This window comes from Ylistrum balloti, unplaced genomic scaffold (genome assembly GCF_031769215.1).
Source record: "Ylistrum balloti isolate Yb309-2 unplaced genomic scaffold, AGI_CSIRO_Ybal_v1 Utg370626, whole genome shotgun sequence".
Classification (NCBI taxonomy): Eukaryota; Metazoa; Mollusca; class Bivalvia; order Pectinida; family Pectinidae; genus Ylistrum; species Ylistrum balloti.
This window is the reverse complement of record NW_026782383.1, coordinates 415,712-438,104: the sequence shown is the minus strand read 5'-3', so window position 1 is coordinate 438,104 and position 22,393 is coordinate 415,712. Positions and strand designations below refer to the sequence as shown.

Below are 22,393 nucleotides of genomic sequence, written 5' to 3'. Positions count from 1 at the left end.
ATCAAAAAGTGGATAATGAAAATTGTACAGTTTGACTTTAATCCAAACTGCAGGAACAATAATTGTTCGATCAATCAGAGACCGCGTGAAATTGACAATCGATGCTCAGTTAAGACGGACTTCAAACGAAATATCTTTAGACAATAAAATCAAATTACGATGTTATGTCCATTGACTTGATGACAATTAAGTGAAAAAGTTCAAATGCGTGAAGTACATTAAACAAGCGGGCGACGTTTTCCGTTTAACAGCTGTAGGCCTACAGCTCACAAGTGAATCCGGACGGAGCGCAGACCACTCGGTTATTAGTTTACACGCTGTTGTTGGGCATGAAGACGAAGAATGACAATTCTGCTTACGAGCAAACAGACCCAACTAAAATGACATGTAGGTGTGTCTCCATGATTACTTGAAGTTGCATCTCACAGCAAGGTAGCATTGTGAACAATTGATCACTCGGCGGCGAAAGGTGCAGCGATCAGCTGTTAGCAGTGGTGGCCAACTGGGTCAGCAAGACCTCTTCTATGATGGAGAACTGGGTCAGCTTACAATTGTTCGTTTTAACTGTAATCTCTGGTGTGTGTGCTCTTGTAACGCAACCGAAAGAACTGTCAGTAAATCTGCTGAATTCTTGTTCAGCGTCAATACCTGGACACGGAATTATAAACCTGGCACCATTGGATAACATTAAAGAAGACCCGTCAAAACGACCAAGGTACTAGATAATTGATACCGTATCAAATCAAAAAAACATCCAGCTAGTGCTCCAGATACTGTGTCAGGCTTTCCTATATTTAATGTTAGGTGATAATTTTCAAAGTGTTAATCTTGTTTTTTTTATAATTTCATGTGTGTTTTTGTTGATTTTCTGACCTGTTTCAAATATTATTTATACATATCTATATCACGTGATCTGATATTGTTACCATAATATCATAACTTGAACCATTTTTGACCTTTGAATTAGGGACTGGCATAATACTTTTTCTTTAAGGAGTGAAGAAGGGGGATTTAGTGGAATAAGGGAAAGCAGAGGCCCATTGCAAGCCAGTAATTAGATTGATCAGAAGCTAAAATTCAAAAAATTTAAAAATGATTTTAAGACAAGTGGTTACCAATAGAACTGTTCTTGAACTTTGGTTTCTCGAAATTTGTCAGCGGACTGCACTTTGATTATTTTGAAATATATTCACCGAATCAAATGTACTAATTCCTTTAAAACTTCACTCACAGACACAACTTGATACAAATTATCATAATTTTACCCTCACTTAGGTAAGGGAGTTGGACTAAAGCAATCACTCTGTTGGTGCATTCATGAGTAAATGTGCATGCGTCTGTACATCTATGATAACATTGTGTACAAGTTATCTCGTGAACCCCTGAACAGGTTTGGTTTATAGCATCATACCACCAAGGTCTACCTGATAAGAATGGGTGGTCATTTGACAAGGTTAGATCAAACAGTCAGCCTTGACCATTTCGCAAATGAAATACTTGTGTGCAATGAAAAATCATGAACCCCTAAACAGATTTGGTTCATATTCACACCGTAGCACCAGGGTCTACACCTGATTAAATTTTGGTGGACATTGGTCAAGAGTAAAGGTCAGAGGTCATACTTGACCACTTTGCGAATAAGAAGCTTGTGTATACTGCTCACTTTGCTTAAATTATAATGGCATGCAACAACTAGTATTGGTAATTGTCGGCTTTGAAAATGACAAATGCACGAACACTGTTTAAGAATTCCTGAGAGAGACAAGTTTATGGATTTTGCCAAGATTCAAAATTTATTCCCTGTGTTTTATAACTGAAAGCATCTGTATAAATTATAAAACAATATGATTTACAAATACGATATATCATATTGATCTTTGCACCTGTGTTAATTGTTTGTAAGGAGTGTTCGTTCTATAATTTTCATTTCATTCAATTATCTTGACATTTTCATTGCTTTTGAAACTGGAAACTGAAAACAACTATAATAAACTTTAATTTTACAAACTGAAGCTGTTTAAACAGAAATTGATTATCATTTATAACCAAAAAAAGTTTCCTGTTGTTTACAAAATAAAAAGTTTGCCAGCAATAATAGTGACAGGATATTAATTGTCTCTCTAAATGGGACTAACAACATATCCATTTACAACAAAAAAAACTTTTAATTTAAATTTTAGACTTGTAAAATTTCACAAACTATCATCCATGACTATAATTGTACTTAATCTACACCAGTATATTTTCAAAACAATTAAGAAGTAACTTAATATGTTATGTTTATTATACTTTCTGACTTGTATTTAATATCTTGAGGGGGCTATATATAATTATTTTAGGAGAAAACCGGAGTGCCTATAGGAAAACACACCGTAGCTACAAAGAAAATCATTTGACCTAATAACCAATTAATCATGGTAATCAAATAAAGCAATTAATTAATAAACACGCAGATCAGGAATGTATTCCTTACAATTTGAAACAAAATTATCAAAGTTTAACTCATGATATATACAGCACGACTCTAAAGCAGGGCTTTTTCCAGGGCTGCGTGGGGCTAAATATGAGTGACAGGGTCCCATTTTGAATTTCATTTATTTCATAATGACCCAATTCCCGATATATACAGTTTACTCCTTAAAATGACTTTCTCAATTAATTTGTCAATTTTCTATCCAAAATAAGGTAAAACGTCCCTTTCTCGAATGAGTTGAATGCCTAATGTAGCTCACAACTCAGGTAGTCAGATTGGGATGAATTTGATATGAAAGAATGTCTTGAGTTTTTCTTGCACAATTTACCATGTTGTGTGTGTATATGTTTTCATCCTTGGTTACATAAACATGATGTTGTACAAGGAAGTGTCTTTCCTTGGCTGGGTTAAACGTAACCCTATAATCTTCATGTGGATGAGAGAGTGTCAGTGCAGCATAGACTGTATTGTACTTACATTGTACTGTGACTGCAGGGTTGAATATCAATATTTCATTTGCAACAGTGTACAAAAGTTGGCTTTTAAAAAAAAAAATTGAAAATTACACACATTTGTAATTTGGTGCAAAATTTTCTTAAAATGTAGACAGCTGTTGTACCTTGGACAGTCACTTTGAATTTTTGAAATCAATGTTCACAATTAGTATTGACCTGCTCATCAATAAACAATTTTTTACCATAATCTGAAGTAAATACAGGCTCCCCATGAGAAAATTATTTATGTCAGTTTATTTATTATTGTAACCAGTCTTCCAATAGTTTAAGTGGTTAATCTGTCACTTTTCTAAATATTGATGATTGTCAAGATACGAATATTTGTCTTACCACCAGATATGACACTGAACAGTACCAAATGTGCTGTCTCACATCATCGCTGAAGCTGGGAACTGCAATTTGGCACTCTTAGTTTACATACACCTACAGTATCTGGTATCTTGTTAAAAGCAAAAATGTATCTTAATTCTAAAACATTTTTTTTTCTTCTTAAAATTTTTTTTATCTTTGTCTTCCCTATCAGGAAAAGAAAAAAAATTATGACTTAGATCTTTAAGCTTTTTATAAATCAAAATATAGATATTTATCTTCTTTAAATCTTATAAACAAACAAACCAAAGAGAGAAAGAGAGAAAAAAAACATCCAAAAAGTGAACATGTCATTGGAAAGTGAAGAAAAATATGGACACAACTTTTTATACTTTAAATTTATGACATTAATAGGAAAAATGTTAGTTTTATTTTGCTGCTCTGCAGAGCTACATTTTGTGATTTAGACTTACAGCAGAGACTAAAGATAACAATATTTGTACAACAATTATAACATTGATAAACTTGAGAAAAGGGGATCTCTCTCCTAACTATCACAACTTGTTGAATTACCAGAATGCAGAAAATTTCATATGCAAACAACAGTTATGGGATCACACAATGTTACGTGATGTTCGTACGATAGGGAAATTGGACAAAAAAAGCTATCGCACATTTGCGCCCATGTCGTGCGGTTCTATCACACAGATGTCTTGTTTTATCTTGGTTGATATAAATAAAGAAATGATTGGGGTGTAGGTTTTTTTTTTATATTTTCTAAATATGTACAGCAAACGTATACTTCCTTATTTAGCCATGTACCTTTAGGCTTAATTAGACACGTGCACAGACACTTGTCATTTGAATTATTATATCTGTAATAACAGATGCAGTTCAAAACCAAGAAATCACAAAAAAGAATTTATTTCTTAAATATATACTTTCATGATTTGAAAAATAGAAATGATATTATCAGGGGTGTTTATTAGAGTAATTAGTACTGTGCTTGGTTGTATACAGTTTGTCAGCGAACTCCTTCAGAATATTTCAAACTGTTTAAAATCAGTATGACGATGAATTTTATAATTCAAATAAGTACCAGCAATTTGTGAAAGCAAATCAAATTGAATATCTATCATACGACATATGTGTCATGAAGTTATTCTAAAAATCTTTGTGTTTAGAATTTAAACTACATGAAATCTCTACAATGATAACTTTATGTTGAAATGAATTAATTAAACTATAAATAGTAACTAAAGAGAGCAAATTAAAGCAAATATCTGTCACACAACACCTGTGTTTCTCTTCGTGTATTTAGCAAAAGTTGCGTATATGGAAAATATTTCTCTTCACTTTTTTTAGCAAAAGTTGCATTTATGAGGTTTTAATGAATACAAATTTGGAAACTTAGATATAAAGTCACAATGCGACAAAGGACAACAGTGCTACATAATTTTCATTGAGATTGTTTGAAAGCTGAGAGTGTGTCAGCTTGAACTTCTCCAGTTTCATCACACTAGAGAGAAAAATATTTGGAGTTTGTTTTGTTAAGGGAAAGAAAGAAATGAATTGTTTTTTCAGCCTGATCAGAACTTCAACCACTGTAGCTGTATTGTAACATGATTACACAAAAGTCTTTCATGAACAGAGACTACCATTTATGAGTTTCTGATACTTTCAAGGAATGTTCAAAATTTGAATTTGATCACCATCAGCAGATGAGTTAAGGGCCATGATCTTCTTGTATTTTGTACACATGCATGAGGTGAAATTCTTCAGCATGTGTTTAAAGTTTCCCTAGATCAGAATGATATATAATGAGAGTTACATATGTTTTGCAATCTGAATTCTTCATGGTATATATGTACAAATGAAAAAATTGCTTCTCTTGTTACTATTTATGAGGGTTTTTAAAATTTTTTCTTAATTAACGATGCATCAAAATTCGGGAAATGAAACACCACAAGAAAATATTTACATACATTGTAACAAATAATCTGCGTTCCACAAGTCATCCTGACATATGAATTGACGCTACCTCGGATCAAAATAAACTAGTATCGTCAAAAGGATCCATATATGAGTTGGTGGTTTTACATAATAATGATAAAAACCAAAACAAAAAGACATTTTATACTACTTCAACTCATTTTAATGTAAAGAATTAGAATAATTGAAGCACAGAACTTTTGTTTCGAAATACAATTATTTTGTAATCTGTGAAGTAAAGCTAACCCCTGGCGAATAATTACGTTTCAGACAAAAAATTGTGAAATGTTTACACCTGAAATTTGACATCTATACCATTACATATATGTAGGATTCTTAAAGCTAGCCTACAAACAGCCCTAATGAAGACAGGTATATCTTTATATATATATCTATATATATTTATATTGGTGCCCTGGGTTTATAGTTGATTAAATACGGTATGTACAATATAAAGTCCGTTTAGATCACAGTATATGTATACAGTCATGTTATTTTTAATGTCATGATTTGAAAGCTGCATATTGCAAGTTGGAAATATATTTCTTAACTAAAGATGACTGGGTGTTTTTTGTATATAGATGAAATTCGAAGTCACGAGTCTGTGCAAACTCAAATGCCACAGCTGTTGAATGTCCTTGGAAGATTTCGGTCAGCCTGTGTACACCCTCACATTACTTGCACTCTAGCGGTTACGATGTGTGAAAAATAGCAGTCGTGATATAAAGCTATAAACTGGATTTATTGTAGCTATAGACATCAGCCAGTCCAATAGATATCTGACAATACATTTATGGCTTGTTTGTCCTAAGTTCAGATCAAACATGCTTTCACAAATACTGGTATGTCTGATTTTGAGCTTTTTAGTGACATTATATATGACTTTGTGCAATTTATTGAAATTTAAATACATTTTAACCACTTTTGTATATAAATCTTGTCATGTTTGTGAACTCGGTGTTATACAAATGTACTTAACATTCTTCTAAGATTATCAGAGACATGAGATTTACAAAATTTACTGAATTTTTAGGCAAGTGCGACCTCCCCAGATAGATTTTTACATTTATTTGGATCACTTAAAATTTTCTGCAGTCACCTCTTTATGTAAGGTTTAAAATTTAGGCCCTTTATTAGTATCACTGATAAGTCCTAGAAGGAAGAAACAGCTGTAAGGTACAGTATAGTTCAGCGTTTAGCTCTCTTTTATCTAAATTTTCATTAAAAGGTTCTATACCATGAGTCTTTTGTACAATATTTAAGGAACATGGAGTCGTTTTTTCATTTGTTTATAATATAACACCTGTACTACATTGTACAGGATATCAGAAAATCTTGAACCTTCTGAATTTGTCTGTTAGTTACTTGTTCAGTGTTACCTCCCTTATTGGCCACCTCGCTAATAAGACCACTTTGTTTCAGTTCCTCAAAAATCCTTTCAAGTCTGGCTGTACATTTTCCATGATTTCCATGGAGTATCCATGGACATTCCATTTGAAATTATCCATGGAAATATCATGGATAATTTTTTCAAATTTTCCTTGGAAATTACATGGACATTTCATGGATATTATCCATAGAAAATTTATCCTTATTATCCATGAAATGTCCGTGGAAAACGTCCATGAAATTTCTTGCCGGAGTACATTATAGACTATCCATGGGTAACATGATCAGGTCTAGACAATTAGCAGGAAGCATATTATCAGTAATTATCCAGTTTTGTATACAACTTTTGCTGTTTTATTTGGCAGAATCTTATAAAGCGCCCAACCCATTGACAATGAAAACTGAGACAAAATACTAACTGATGCCATTTCTATCTACTGTCCTGAAATATGCCCACCCCTGTAGTTTATTATGCCTATCTTAATGTCACAGCTATATGTTTGCCATTTGTTGCCTTGGATAAATAGTTACATAATATATACATGTTTTCATATTTAAAATATCACACGTGTGCTTGCGTTACTCGGATGGTTTAATGTATATATATTATACTCTACCTATATAGACATAAATTTGGTTTTATGACTGAAGAATTATCAGTCTTTAACTCCAATTTAAAATTATGTCGGTCACTTTTCTTTCCTGATTGCCTTCATGATTATGTATATGATAAACATATTATAGTAAAATGGTGGTCGTGTGGCAGGTAACACATCAAGTCTATTGTCGGTTATTTATTCAAGAAATTATCATATAACTCTCCAGGTGTTTTAGCCTGTTTACTATAACTATAGTATGGGACTCTCTCATCCATACACTTTCACGTTAGAAGAGAATCCATTTCACACAATTTTTTTTTTTCCAGAACTTAATGATGAGCATTGTTGACAATATCTGTTTTGGCTCAGTTAAGGCCAAACTGATGAGTTAGGATAAAACAAATTAAGGCGTTGAACTCCCTCTTTTTAATTGAATTACCTGGATTACCCTCGTACGACCTCTTGTACATGCATATTTTGATATCTGTGTCGACAGGAGGTTTATTGCAACAATTTTGACACGGAGGGATGCCCCTACTCTCTCGTAGTGATGACTTGTACTCTTGGTTGCAGACTTTGTGTATGACATGTTACAGCACTAGTATATATTCAACAACCAATGGGTATATACATGTAATCACAATACAACACTATCTTTAACTAAGTTGGTTCATGTGCATTCATGTATACTCATTTCATTGAAATCTAAACAGCTGGCATTGAAATCTAAATGGCTAGCATTGGAATCTAAACAGCTGGCATTGAAATCTAAACAGCTGGCATTGAAATCTAAACGGCTAGCATTGAAATCTAAACAGCTGGCATTGAAATCTAAACGGCTAGCATTGAAATCTAAACAGCAAGCATTGAAATCTAAACATCTAGCATTGAAATCTAAACGGCTAGCATTGAAATCTAAACATCTAGCATTGAAACCTAAACATCTAGCATTAGAATCTAAACGTCTAGCATCGAAATCTAAACGTCTAGCATTGAAATCTAAACGTCTAGCATCGAAATCTAAACAGCTAGCATTGGAATCTAAACGTCTAGCATCAAAATCTAAACGTCTAGCATCGAAATCTAAACAGCTGGCATCAAAATCTAAACAGCAAGCATTGAAATCTAAACATCTAGCATCGAAATCTAAACGGCTAGCATTGAAATCTAAACGTCTAGCATCGAAATCTAAACATCTAGCATTGAAATCTAAACGGCTAGCATCGAAATCTAAACAGCTAGCATTGAATCTAAACGGCTAGCATCGAAATCTAAACAGCTAGCATTGAAATCTAAACGGCTAACACCCTAAATATGTCGATAAAGTTTTTCCTTAACTTAATATTTTTTATTAAGCAATTTACCCTGTCTCTGCATCAATTCCATCCTTTAGCTCGAACAGCAGTCTATAAATCTATCGATGATAAGTACTTGTATCTTGCTGTAGCAAGCCATACAGTGCTACATACTGTTAACTGTATAGACAATTTGTAAAACTGTTGGCCAGTGGAGCCTGTAATAAGACTCTCTGATACAGCCAGAACCTGATTTATGACACTATAAAGAGGATGGACAATGATTAAAGGAAGTTGTGCATAGAATAGTGAGAGTGTTGGCCTCTGTAACTGGTTCTCCCTACCTTGGGAGAAGACTTATATAAGCTCTAGTCTGCAGTCTATCAATAAAATATTCTGAAATGAAATTCTCCCTACCTGTGGCTGTTAGAGTTTCTCAGGAAACAGAGAAATGGATCTGTCTGTGCTGTGTCTTAGGTCAAAAGAGAAATGGATCTGTCTGTGCTGTGTCCTAGGTCAAAAGAGAAATGGATCTGTCTGTGCTGTGTCCTAGGTCCAGATAGAAATGGATCTGTCTGTGCTGTGTCTTAGGTCAAAAGAGAAATGGATCTGTCTGTGCTGTGTCCTAGGTCCAGATAGAAATGGATCTGTCTGTGCTGTGTCTTAGGTCAAAAGAGAAATGGATCTGTCTGTGCTGTGTCCTAGGTCCAGATAGAAATGGATCTGTCTGTGCTGTGTCCTAGGTCCAGATAGAAATGGATCTGTCTGTGCTGTGTCTTAGGTCAAAAGAGAAATGGATCTGTCTGTGCTGTGTCTTAGGTCAAAAGAGAAATGGATCTGTCTGTGCTGTGTCCTAGGTCCAGATAGAAATGGATCTGTCTGTGCTGTGTCCTATGTCAAGATAGAAATGGATCTGTCTGTGCTGTGTCCTAGGTCCAGATCACAATAATTGCTCTTGATTACACATGATTGGCTTCCTGTATGCTTTTCAGTGTGGTAACAACCAGCTACTACATAGAGACCCTCATAATGACTTTGGTTGTTCATGGAGTGACAAACTCAGTAAACAAACAAGACAGCATCAGTCAATAATCTACATATAGATATCAGTGTTTTCATAATAATAAACATTATCTCAGATATGGATAAAGTTTGAAATTATTTGCTGGCTATCAGATTCTATGCTTCCTTTAATGACTGGGTATCAGATTATATGCTTCCTTTAATGACTGGGTATCAGATTCTATGCTTCCTTTAATGACTGGGTATCAGATTCTTCCCTTAATGACTGGGTATCAGATTCTTCCCTTAATGACTGGGTATCAGATTCTTCCCTTAATGACTGGGTATCAGATTCTTCCCTTAATGACTGGGTATCAGATTCTTCCCTTAATGACTGGCTATCAGATTCTATGCTTCCTTTAATGACTGGGTATCAGATTCTATGCTTCCTTTAATGACTGGGTATCAGATTCTATGCTTCCTTTAATGACTGGGTATCAGATTCTATGCTTCCTTTAATGACTGGGTATCAGATTCTATGCTTCCTTTAATGACTGGGTATCAGATTCTATGCTTCCTTTAATGACTGGGTATCAGATTCTTCCCTTAATGACTGGGTATCAGATTCTATGCTTCCTTTAATGACTGGGTATCAGATTCTATGCTTCCTTTAATGACTGGGTATCAGATTCTATGCTTCCTTTAATGACTGGGTATCAGATTCTATGCTTCCATTAATGACTGGGTATCAGATTCTTCCCTTAATGACTGGGTATCAGATTCTGTGGTTCCTTTAATGACTGGGTATCAGATTCTATGCTTCCTTTAATGACTGGGTATCAGATTCTATGCTTCCTTTAATGACTGGGTATCAGATTCTATGCTTCCTTTAATGACTGGGTATCAGATTCTATGCTTCCTTTAATGACTGGGTATCAGATTCTTCCCTTAATGACTGGGTATCAGATTCTTCCCTTAATGACTGGGTATCAGATTCTGTGGTTCCTTTAATGACTGGGTATCAGATTCTATGCTTCCTTTGATGACTGGGTATCAGATTCTATGCTTCCTCTAATGACTGGGTATCAGATTCTTCCCTTAATGACTGGGTATCAGATTCTTCCCTTAATGACTGGGTATCAGATTCTATGCTTCCTTTAATGACTGGGTATCAGATTCTTCCCTTAATGACTGGGTATCAGATTCTATGCTTCCTTTAATGACTGGGTATCAGATTCTTCCCTTAATGACTGGGTATCAGATTCTTCCCTTAATGACTGGGTATCAGATTCTTCCCATAATGACTGGGTATCGGATTCTGTGCTTCCCTTAATGACTGGGTATCAGATTCTTCCCTTAATGACTGGGTATCAGATTCTATGCTTCCTTTAATGACTGGGTATCAGATTCTTCCCTTAATGACTGGGTATCAGATTCTATGCTTCCTTTAATGACTGGGTATCAGATTCTTCCCTTAATGACTGGGTATCAGATTCTTCCCTTAATGACTGGGTATCAGATTCTTCCCTTAATGACTGGGTATCAGATTCTGTGCTTCCTTTAATGACTGGGTATCAGATTCTTCCCTTAATGACTGGCTATCAGATTCTATGCTTCCTTTAATGACTGGCTATCAGATTCTATGCTTCCTTTAATGACTGGGTATGAGATTCTATGCTTCCTTTAATGACTGGGTATCGGATTCTGTGCTTCCCTTAATGACTGGGTATCAGATTCTTCCCTTAATGACTGGGTATCAGATTCTTCCCTTAATGACTGGGTATCAAATTCTGTGCTTCCTTTAATGACCATTAATACAGAAAATTTAATCTGCGAATATTTACAACTATATATAATGTCAGAGATATCTTGACAAATTATGATTGTCATATCCCATTTTAATGCTAATAAACATATTCTTTTTTTCTCCTTTTCCAGATTTTACGTTGTATATAAGGATCCAAATGACTTTTACGAGGTCACCTACAACTACACATTTAATCCTTGTACCTACTTCAATGAACCGGAGGATCCTCATCAAGTCCATGGATTCGGTGATCAGTGTATTCATGTTTCTGTAAGTTTGTATGTATGATTATATTAATGATATACGTTTCTGAAAGCGAAAAATTGATAAAGATTATACTTAAAATTAGACTATTCACAAAATTATAGCATTTTTGAGAAAAATTGATAAAGATTATCAGCTTCAAATTAATACCAGTCATCAATTGTTGTTGTGTACACCACCAATCCCTGTTTTGATTGGAGATAGCCGAATGCATCATGTGCCCTTATGGAGCCTCATTTTAACCTGCCGTTTTGTTGTGATTTCTGAATTTGCATGTGCAATACATCGTTTTTTATTTATTTACAAACATATGCACGACCCTGATTGCATCATAACAGGTATGCATTGTTATTAGTTAAACAGAATGACATTTTTGCGTAATTATAATATAAGGAAAATAAGCCTTATGAAGTAACAGATTCTCAACCAGAAAAGAAATTTTTGTGGACAGCATATACACTTGTGTATATACCTATTACCCTACATTCAGTCTCCAATTTCTTGATGCACTATATTCAGACAGTTATGTTTACATGGGCTGGGAGTATTCCCACCATTTTAACCTTGCCAAACTGACCACAGGAGAGATACTTTGATGCCAACATTGGTTTTAATAGTAATTAGAATGAGTTCTAAACGTACAGAACAGCCGGAATTTTACAACTAGTGCAGAAAATCCCGGCAGTTTTACATGTCATTAGCACCCTGTTCTGTCTTTGGTGTTAAAACCTTGTACATTGATCTTTGCGTTATGTATTGAAATAGATATACAGGTAATATACATGTATACTGCAAAATCATTAATTTTTGTTCACGATTTATTGGGCATGTTCCACATAGTGCAAATCCAGGTTATAGTATGGTGAATGTCGGCAGGCAGGCGGGGAAAAGGGGTACCAGTTTTGTAGAATCAACTCCTCCCAGAGTTTTAGACGTAGAAGCTTGAAACTTTGTAAGATGTTTATATATCTGTTGAAGATGTGTGCCTCCTATTATGGATTCATTTCAGACATTTTTCGGGATTTTCCGTGCTTTGGAACTTAGTCATTTTCTGAAAGTTTTCTTGTTATCAGTTTCTCAGAAGATCACCTTGGGGCCCTAGATGTCCATTGTGTATTTTTTTAACGTCTCCGAATCAATAATGGATGCAACTTCTTTCTTCAAATGCCCTTCTTCTGCACCAATTCATAAAATACAACCAAACTTTCTCTCTTATAACAAATATTCTACATACTCAACAGATGAAACACCCTTAACTGTCTTATAAATACCATATAACATTGCACTCATCCCGCAACCCAACCAATTGTGGCTTTGCCCGATTTTGTAATTTATTTTCATTGATTTCATATGTACTCTAAATCCATTAACTCATATGTCAATAAATTACTTTGAAGCAAAATATTTCTTAAACTTTGGAATTTTAAAAGGGGAAAGGGCCTAAAAGAGTTTAAATAGCGATGTATAGTCATTGATTAGCTCTAATTCTTTGATGATTTCTTGAATTGAAATAAAAGAAAACAGATGCTTGGTGATTTGAATATTATAATGGTGAAAAGGTTGATGCTGTTGATGTTTTGGGATGAAGTTTAACTCACAGGTGTTTCAATGTCCTAACTAATATGTATCTATCTTCTATATTTCAGATGTGCAAGTTCAATAAGGACACTCGACGATATTATTACTATCCGTATGGATTACAAAAATCGGCAAAATTTTCAGCAAACGTTCAAGAGAATAAATCTGATTCTGCACAGTTCTTCCTTTCATTTACAGGAAGTGGGTAGGTATTGTACATCATGCTTTATTTTGTAAATCAATTTAAATCAGTTTTATCAGAAATCCTGATTTAGTTCTGTAGTTGATATACTTGATAAATTATGTATTGTGATGTCTACAGAAACATATTTTTTATTTTTTTTTTCTATTTTTAAAGAAAACTAGAGTGTAACCAGTAGATCAAAATCTAAATGTATCAATAAAAGTGACAAGATTATCATTTCAGATTTATGTCAGTGAAAGTGACAAGATTGTTTATCATTTCAGGTTTATGTCAGTGAAAGTGACAAGATTGTTTATCATTTCAGGTTTATGTCAGTGAAAGTGACAAGATTGTTTATCATTTCAGGTCGATATCAATGAAAGTGACAAGATTGTTTATCATTTCAGGTCGATATCGGTGAAAGTGACGAGATTGTTTATCATTTCAGGTTTATGTCAGTGAAAGTGACGAGATTGTTTATTATTTCAGGTCGATATCAATGAAAGTCACAGATTTTTTATTATTTCAGGTCGATATCGGTGAAAGTGACGAGATTGTTTATTATTTCAGGTCGATATCAATGAAAGTGACGAGATTGTTTATCATTTCAGGTTGATATCAATGAAAGTGACGAGATTGTTAATCATTTCAGGTCGATATCGGTGAAAGTGACGAGATTGTTAATCATTTCAGGTCGATATCGGTGAAAGTGACGAGATTGTTAATCATTTCAGGTCGATATCAGTGAAAGTGACGAGATTGTTTATCATTTCAGATCAGTGTCGATGAAAGTGACGAGCATTCACCTGATGTGTAACAGATCCCTGGTGGATCCGGAAGATGCCGTCTTTTCTATCCAAAAAGATGACGAACGATTTGGGATTGTAAGTCAGTGTGTTCACACTTTGCTTGCAGGTCCTACCTGTATAGGATTGTGCTGATAACCCTGTCCTTTTAAACTATATTAAGACCATTCCTTACTGATGCATGGTGATCTTCAAACATGTCTAGCCTCAGTATATATTTATACAAAAAGAAATCTGACATCAATTGAAGATGTTTATGCTGATATTCCTGAAAAATTCACCAACATTTCTGTACTTACCTCATATATACATACAACTTAGCTGATGCTGCTTTAGAATGAATATTGTTCAGATAATTAAATTTTATACTGCTAATGTTTGAAGGGTCCTCTTGTCATACTTACTTGATTGCTTATAAGGATAAATTTCACAACACTGCATGGTCCAAACTTCTCTGGTGAAATAGAACCTAGGTAAACACCTGTGTTTATACATATTTGTATAAGTAAATAACAAGTATTCTATAATGTAATATTATAATTACGATAGATTGTAATCGATATCAGAGAATATCAAGCTCTTTTCAAAATTACCAACAATGCAGTAGTTTTCCTTATCACATGCATGTAACAGCAAACTGCATTGTACTTTTTGCAGACAATTATACACACCAGTACATGTGGCACCATGTATGTGTCACCACGTTTGCGTACTGTCAGCTGCCCTCATTGAATGACACACGTTTGACTCTTGTCACAAACTACAAGTGAAACTTTAGCCATGTTGTTTAAAACACATAAAGCAAAGGAGATTTTTATTCTGGCACACTTAATTACTCTATAGATAAGTGATTTCAGTCTTTAAAACAACTTCTTCTCAATAACCAGTGGACCAAACCTTTTGATATTTGGCTGGTATGTTCCTAAGATGAAGCCTGACAAACTACTTGAAAAGAAATGACCTTGATCTATGTTCAAGGTCTCAGAGGTCAGATTTGTTAAAACCTTCAGACATCTTCTTCTCATGAACTAAAAGGCCTAGAGACATGTTATTCGGTTAGTGAGTGCTGCAGGCCAATCAGGTGGCTTGTTCCTGTTTAGCTTATCCTATACATTTGTATTGGCCTAGGTATTGTACCAATTTTGTGAAAATTCTTTTTGCATCTTATTTGTAGACTGCAGAACTTCGTCATTTGTGTTGCTGTCCCGACGCCTGTGTCAATGGCTTACCCTCAGGTAAACAAGTGAATTTTTTTCAGAAAACATTGGACTAGAATATTAATGAAATGTTCGTTTGCAAACATTTCTTTTCAAATTAAAATGCATTCTAATTATCAGATAAAATTTAGGATGGATATTTGGGAATCTTCTCATTAAGTACGGTTTACTTCAGAGTTCAAAGGTCAATGTCATCGTAAATAGCTGTATGAATTCATATGAAAAATCATTAATAGATTTTTATTGACTTGGATTGGTAAAATTCAGCTTTAATCATTGTAAGAATAATTTGCATTGTTTGATATTTGTGAAATAATTGTAATTTGCTTGTAACTGTAGGGTATCACACAAAATTATAATCTAATTTCACCTTGTAGTAACATTGTGTAGAATTACTCGTTTAATAAGTCTGTGATCATTGTTTGTATTTTAGAGTTGCCACCGGAGCCCCCGACAATATTGTGAAGAATTACTCATTTAATAAGTCTGTGATCATTGGTTGTATTTTAGAGTTGCCACCGGAGTCCCCGACACCAGACAGTTCTAAGCTGTTGGTCATTGTAGCGGTCAATGCTGGGGTACTACTTCTGGCCTGTGGCGTTGGTGTCATGTGCTACCTGAAGCGTACCCACCTCCAGTTCTACTCCAAACTACCAGGTAACACCGCCATCACCAACGAGTGGAACACTTCATGCTTGATCATTTCAAATAATTTCTTAGAAAATATTTTCATTTGTGTTGTATTATGTTAACGTGGTCAATATAAAGGAAAAATCAGTCAAGAAACTGATTAATTGATAAAAAAAAATTTCAGATGAATAAGTTTAGGAGTATGACTTAGAATACTGCATTCCTATATTACAATATCTACAAAACATGTAAGGTTCTATTAGATTGTTGATAATAGATCTAAATTATCTGCAGAACTTGTAAGACAACTAGAAATGGTGTTCTGATAGTTTTAAGTGTTTGTTATTTCAGCATTTGATGACAAGACAATACAAAATATTGTATATAAATTCAAAGATTTACAAACTTTCCTGCGATTCTTGTAGAAAAAAGATTAAATTTCTAATGTTTGAAATAAGATGAAATCAAAACTTAATTATGTTCCCCACACAAAGTGGAGGGGACATGCTGTTTTTGATTCATTTCTTATTATCTTTACATGCTCACTGTTAATCAGTATTTACATATCAAAATTTGTTTATTTTTAACGGTTCAAAGTTGATGTTGCTCATGAAAAACACCAAGATTAAAGATTAATTGGTTGTAATCACTTTAGATATAAGTCCAACATATTGATTAATCTTTAAATTGTGTCATTAATATTTGATGGGACACAATCTGATGTTGCTCACAGAGAAAGCACTTGTAAAGACAAACTGGTTGTAATCACTTCAAGTATGTGTTTAACAAATTGATTTATCTATTAAAAGTTGTGTCATTAATATTTTAATGGTTCATGATTATTGAAAAGGGAGACAATCCATGTGTTACAAGTTAGTTTTTCCTTGGAAAAGCCAGGTGTCAAATATTACAGGTAAACTGTACCCAATAAATGATAGGTATCATAATACATCAGTGATAACAAGTATATTGTACCCAGTAAATGATGGGTATCATAATACATCAGTGATTACAAGTATATTGTACCCAGTAGATGACCTTTGTCATCCATTATCTATAACAGGTGTACAACAGCCAGCTATTATTCAGTACCAGATGGGTAGTATCGAACACAAAATGGGAGGCAAGATGGGTGAAAGAGCTAGGCCTTCAGCCTACCGTGATTATGAATTAGACAGTTCTAAGTTTGAGAAGAAGTTTCTCATTCCTGTCCTGGAGAACTGTAATATTTCAAGTCAGGAGCTGGAATTGGCACAGAGGTATGTAATATTTTGGGTCTGATGGATCCATATTTTGAAGTCCGTCATGATTTTGTCCAGAAAATAATACAAAAAAACTACAAGAGGTATCACCATAAAACTTCATATGAAGATAGAGAAGTAGAGTGCACCAGAACCATCACTCTCTTTTACATAATTTAGGAGTTATTGCCCTTTATTATTTTTCATACTTAAATTTTGTTCAGAGCATTACCTTCAAACTATAAGAAGTATCAACATGAAACATCATAGGTAGATATGACCATGTCATATGGTTGAATAAGCATTCTCTTTTAGACTGTATTTTTGTAACCTTGGTGATTGGGAATTCCACTCGCTAAGTGTATTTTGAAAAAATCATTGATGGATGAGTGAAAATTTTTGCTGATTGTGTATATTTCTGCTAGGTAACTAATTGCCCATGTTCCACCCAGTGAGAGTGAATTTGAATCAAATGAACAGTGTCATGTTTACTGAGCCATGTCATACACTTTGAACAAAATATCATTTGGAGCAAATTTAAAATACTTACGATCTTTAATAAATTTCTTTTCAAGATTTAGTCTGATAAATAAGTAAACTTTAAAGCTCTTTGCATCAAAACTCTTTAACAAGATGTGTTTTCAAGACCAGAACAGCAATGGTAGAGGGATATGTATATAAATTTGTGACATTTTGTCCGGCAGACTCGGAGGGGGTGTTTACGGCGACACACATGTCGGACATTTGAACGGCATGAAAGTTGCTGTCAGTAGAATCACCATCAACATCCATGCTAATCAGGTAGACTCAGAGGTGCTTAAATTTTTACAAGAAGAGGTCTGGTTTTTAAGGTAAGTGCTGGTTAATTGTGCATCTTTTGTATAATCTTTGTCTCATCAATTCTGTTATGAAGTAAAGAAATTGTGGGGGTCGGAGAGGGGTCTTTTTTTGGGAGGAAACTGGAGTACCAGGGAAAATCCTCATGGTTGGGCAGGTGACCCCAAACTTTTTCATGTCAGCTTGGGAAATCAGACCCAGGATGTCTGATGAAAGGCGAGTGTCTTACCTTGTGGTATCTGACTACACTTCTACTTGATTTTGAGGTTATACTTGGGATCAAAGACACACTTGGCCTTCAACGTGAATTATTTTGAAGGACATTTAGATTGTGTTTTCGCAAAGATATTTGCAACCATAAAAACAGAGATGTTTTTAAGCTTTGCATTCTTTTATATTTCTATACAAACATTAGTTTTTCTAATTATTTACCACTGGTATGAATCATCATTCATTTATTGAATGGAAACATGAAAGATAAGTTGTTCTTTTACAAACCCAATTGAAGATTAAAAATCAGTAATTTGTAACAAATGAAAAATTTACAATAACGGATATTATCATGTTTGATTTTCATTTCTACCATGTTTCAGTCGTCAGAGACATCGTAACATAGTGTCGATGATGGGACTTTGTGTAGAAAACAAACTGCCGTACATCATTTCGGAATATGTTAACGGAGAGAGTGTGAAGTATTTTATACAGCATCGGGGTACCTCTCTCACCTGGCCTCTCAGGATCAAAATAGTAAGTATGGATAGCAAGCTTAGATATATTAAATAATGTGATCTTATTGATAATCAATTTCATAACAATATTGAAACAAATTCTGTGAACCTATTTTTTCTTAAAGAGATATTTCATAAATTGTCATTAGACTAGGATTGTGCGGAGATCCTGTTTATGAAGATACTGTTAAAATATCATGATTCTTACAATGTATTGGATTTCTATACAGTGTCTACAGACCTCTGATGGTATGGCATATCTCCACTCTACAAAACCTACAATTTTACACCGAGATCTGCGATGTGCCAACATTTTCATCACTGATAAGAATATTGTCAAGGTACAATGAAATAGTGATTAAAAAATACTAAATTTGACCATGGTTTTCCAAATACAAATATGTATAGATTTCCCATCCCAAACACTTATAAGTTACAATCATCAGTTTAGAACAGGACCCCTCCAGTATTGATACCAAGCGAGAGATTTTTAAAAAATATTTTCGATTATTACTGAAGTGATGTGTTTTATTCTTAAACTGCTATAATTACAGTACATGAGCTTGTAACTTAAAATTTGATATTAATGCACAAATATAATTGAATTTGAGTTCTATAACCAACAATCTCCTGTTTGAGAGAGACTTTTCAGTAAGAGTTCTAGACCTTCAATTTTTTCTGTTTTAACAACTTGATCAGAATGAAAGTTTTGTTATTCCTATAATTGTGTATAATATATGTCTGTCAAAATGTTTAGTGTCTGGTATTGGAGTCAATTGAAACTCAGACTGTAAACTATTGTTAAGGCAAATAACACATTTGAAAATTTCTCGTTGAAATACAGGTGGGAGATTTTGGTTTGATCAAACTTATACAACCCTTCCGAGAGGCGTGCCAGGCAGAGGAATGTTGTTGTAAGTATCTTTGTGATGATAACTGTGTGAGATTCTCTACAGTTGAACAGGACTGGAATTTCAGATACAATAAAGTGTAAAGACATCAAAACTGAAAGAAATCTGACCTAGTTTTTCTATGTGGTTGTGACTGATAAATTTGCGATGCTAGACAATATATCATATCTGTTCCACAATTAGCCTAGGGGCTAACACATGATCTCTGAATCAAAGTCGCAGATTAGCTTATTATGCAAGGACAATGAAATAGTCTTTGGTGCTGGTTGTGTTGATCAGCAATAGAAATGGCTGGGCTTATTACCAGACATGGGCTTATTGCATGGTAGAAATAAGGCATATAAGATATTAATGAAAACATTGAAAATGGTTTATGCAAATATCATTAGATCTATAGACCTTGTTGATTTTTCGAGACAGTCTAGTGTTACTTCCTGGTATTGTAGGTCAGAGTCATCACAGTGCTTGTCCGATGTCGGTTCGATGGACTGCTCCGGAGGTGCTGCAGAATCCTACGTCCAAGGAAGCTGAGGGAGTAATTACAACCAGTTCAGATGTGTTCTCCTTCGGAATGGTTTTGTTGGAACTTATCACAATGGAGGATCCGTTTGATGAAGTGGAATCAGAACAACAGGTACACGTATGCTCATGTCAACAAGTCATTTTAGTTGTGAAGTTCTGTTCTCAACCTTAAATTTTATTTTCACTAATGTCAATTTCTTTCACCATTGAAAATAAATTTCGAAAATTAACATAACTCATTAAACATTCAGACAAAAAAATAAATGAAATTTGTATATACATTTGTGGTTCATTGAAAATGGTTTTTTTTTTAATTTAAAAAAATGATCAATACAAATACTATTCTTTTCAAAAATTTGTCTTGATTATCTCCCTTTATCATTGTAGGTTTCAGATCTGATTCAGGAAGGGGCGGAGCCAGAGTTGCCGGTAGACATGGAGATCCTTCCCCAGTACAAAACCCTCATGCAGCAATGCTGGAATAGTAGCCCAGAGCATAGACCCACATTTAAACAGGTAGAGTCCTTGTTGTATCAACCAATTTAGTTTATTGTAACCAAACAAATATAATCTTGTATGCATGTAACCAAGGATATATAATCCTGTATGTGTGTAACCAAGGAAGTATAATCCTGTATGTGTGTAACCAAGGATATATAATCCTGTAAGTGTGTAACCAAGGAAATATAATCCTGTATGTGTGTTACCAAGGAAATATAATCCTGTATGTGTGTAACCAACGAAATATAATCCTGTATGTGTGTAACCAAGGAAATATAATCCTGTATATGTGTAACCAAGGAAATATAATCCTGTATGTGTGTAACCAACGAAATATAATCCTGTATATGTGTTACCAAGGAAATATAATCCTGTATGTGTGTAACCAACGAAATATAATCCTGTATATGTGTAACCAAGGAAATGTTACCCTGTTTATGTTAAGTAGTATAATTTTTATACGAGATCAAGATGGCAACCTTAAAATTCCTGATTGTTTTCACCAACCTGCATCTATCCATTTGTTGTAAGTTTATCTGTTTAAACTGACTTCATTCTTTAAAACAACATTTTGGGCAGAATACATGTATTGGGTTTGTAGTTTCGTTTATGAAGAGCTGTCCAATTTGTACAGATGTAGGACTTTAACCTACTTTCTTTGTTTGAGAAATAAAATATGTCAAAATATGCAAACTAATGATTTTAAACATTCAAAATATCCAGGATTGTATTTATAGCAAAAACTACACTGAAATAAACTGCAATCAAATTTATTCAAAGGAATGATTTCACCCAACTTTCAATATCATAATGTATGGTCTAGAGAAATGACACAGGTTTACAAGGAAAGTTGGGTAAACAAAATCTTTTAACATTTATCAGCAGCAAAAGAATACAATACATTTTTGATGTTCTTTATAGTGATGTGAATTACAGGCCTATTTTGCCTCTTGTTTTATGGAATCATCAAGGTCTCACAGTAAAGTGAAGTCAAATTTATAAAAATATTTCCCATCTTGATTTTTAGGTTGCCACAAGACTGAAAGAACTGATTCCACAAGCAAGAAACTTCCAGAAAGCTATCAATACCAAACACAAAGTATTGAAGACAGTGCCTTCAGCTAATGTTGTCTGAAGATAGAAGATGGAAGGGTATCGAATATTAAAATTATGTTGAATACAGAAAAAATTATATTTGCTCCATATTGTATTAGTTTTATCTTTATAAAAAATATTTATCTTAATTTGAAGTGATTTTTTCTTCTCAGAATACTAATTACGGAATATTAAGGTATGGCATAATTGTCAATGGTACAGTATTGAAGTGTGGCATCGATAAATCTCTGTACATGGCTTGTGCTCGTAGAATGTGGATGGCATTCGCAGACTTTTGGGGATTACTTAAATGTTTCAATGTAGGACCCATTGTTTTTGGCAGTAAAGTTGAAAAAGACTCAAAGAAAATTATAGATTGATGATAATTGCTGTAGTGATTTGTGTATTTGTGTAACATTCGAGGTTGACATATTTATGCTAAGTAGCTATGAGACTGCACAGGGCTTTGATGCCATTGTTGAAGTTTGAGAATGGAAT

General features: G+C 34.1%; 1 protein-coding gene across 1 annotated transcript; it reads left to right on the top strand.

The window, feature by feature from the left end:
- Positions 1-344: 344 nt before the first annotated feature.
- Positions 345-21,996, top strand: LOC132557126 (fibroblast growth factor receptor-like). The gene is made up of 14 exons (XM_060221616.1): positions 345-715; positions 11,513-11,651; positions 13,292-13,428; positions 14,183-14,291; positions 15,388-15,448; positions 15,941-16,087; positions 17,124-17,319; positions 18,006-18,152; positions 18,732-18,885; positions 19,097-19,207; positions 19,711-19,780; positions 20,224-20,411; positions 20,687-20,815; positions 21,828-21,996. Exons 1-14 carry the CDS (start codon positions 525-527, stop codon positions 21,933-21,935), a joined length of 1,887 nt encoding a protein of 628 aa, XP_060077599.1. The 5' UTR covers positions 345-524; the 3' UTR covers positions 21,936-21,996.
- The last annotated feature ends 397 nt before the right edge of the window (positions 21,997-22,393 follow it).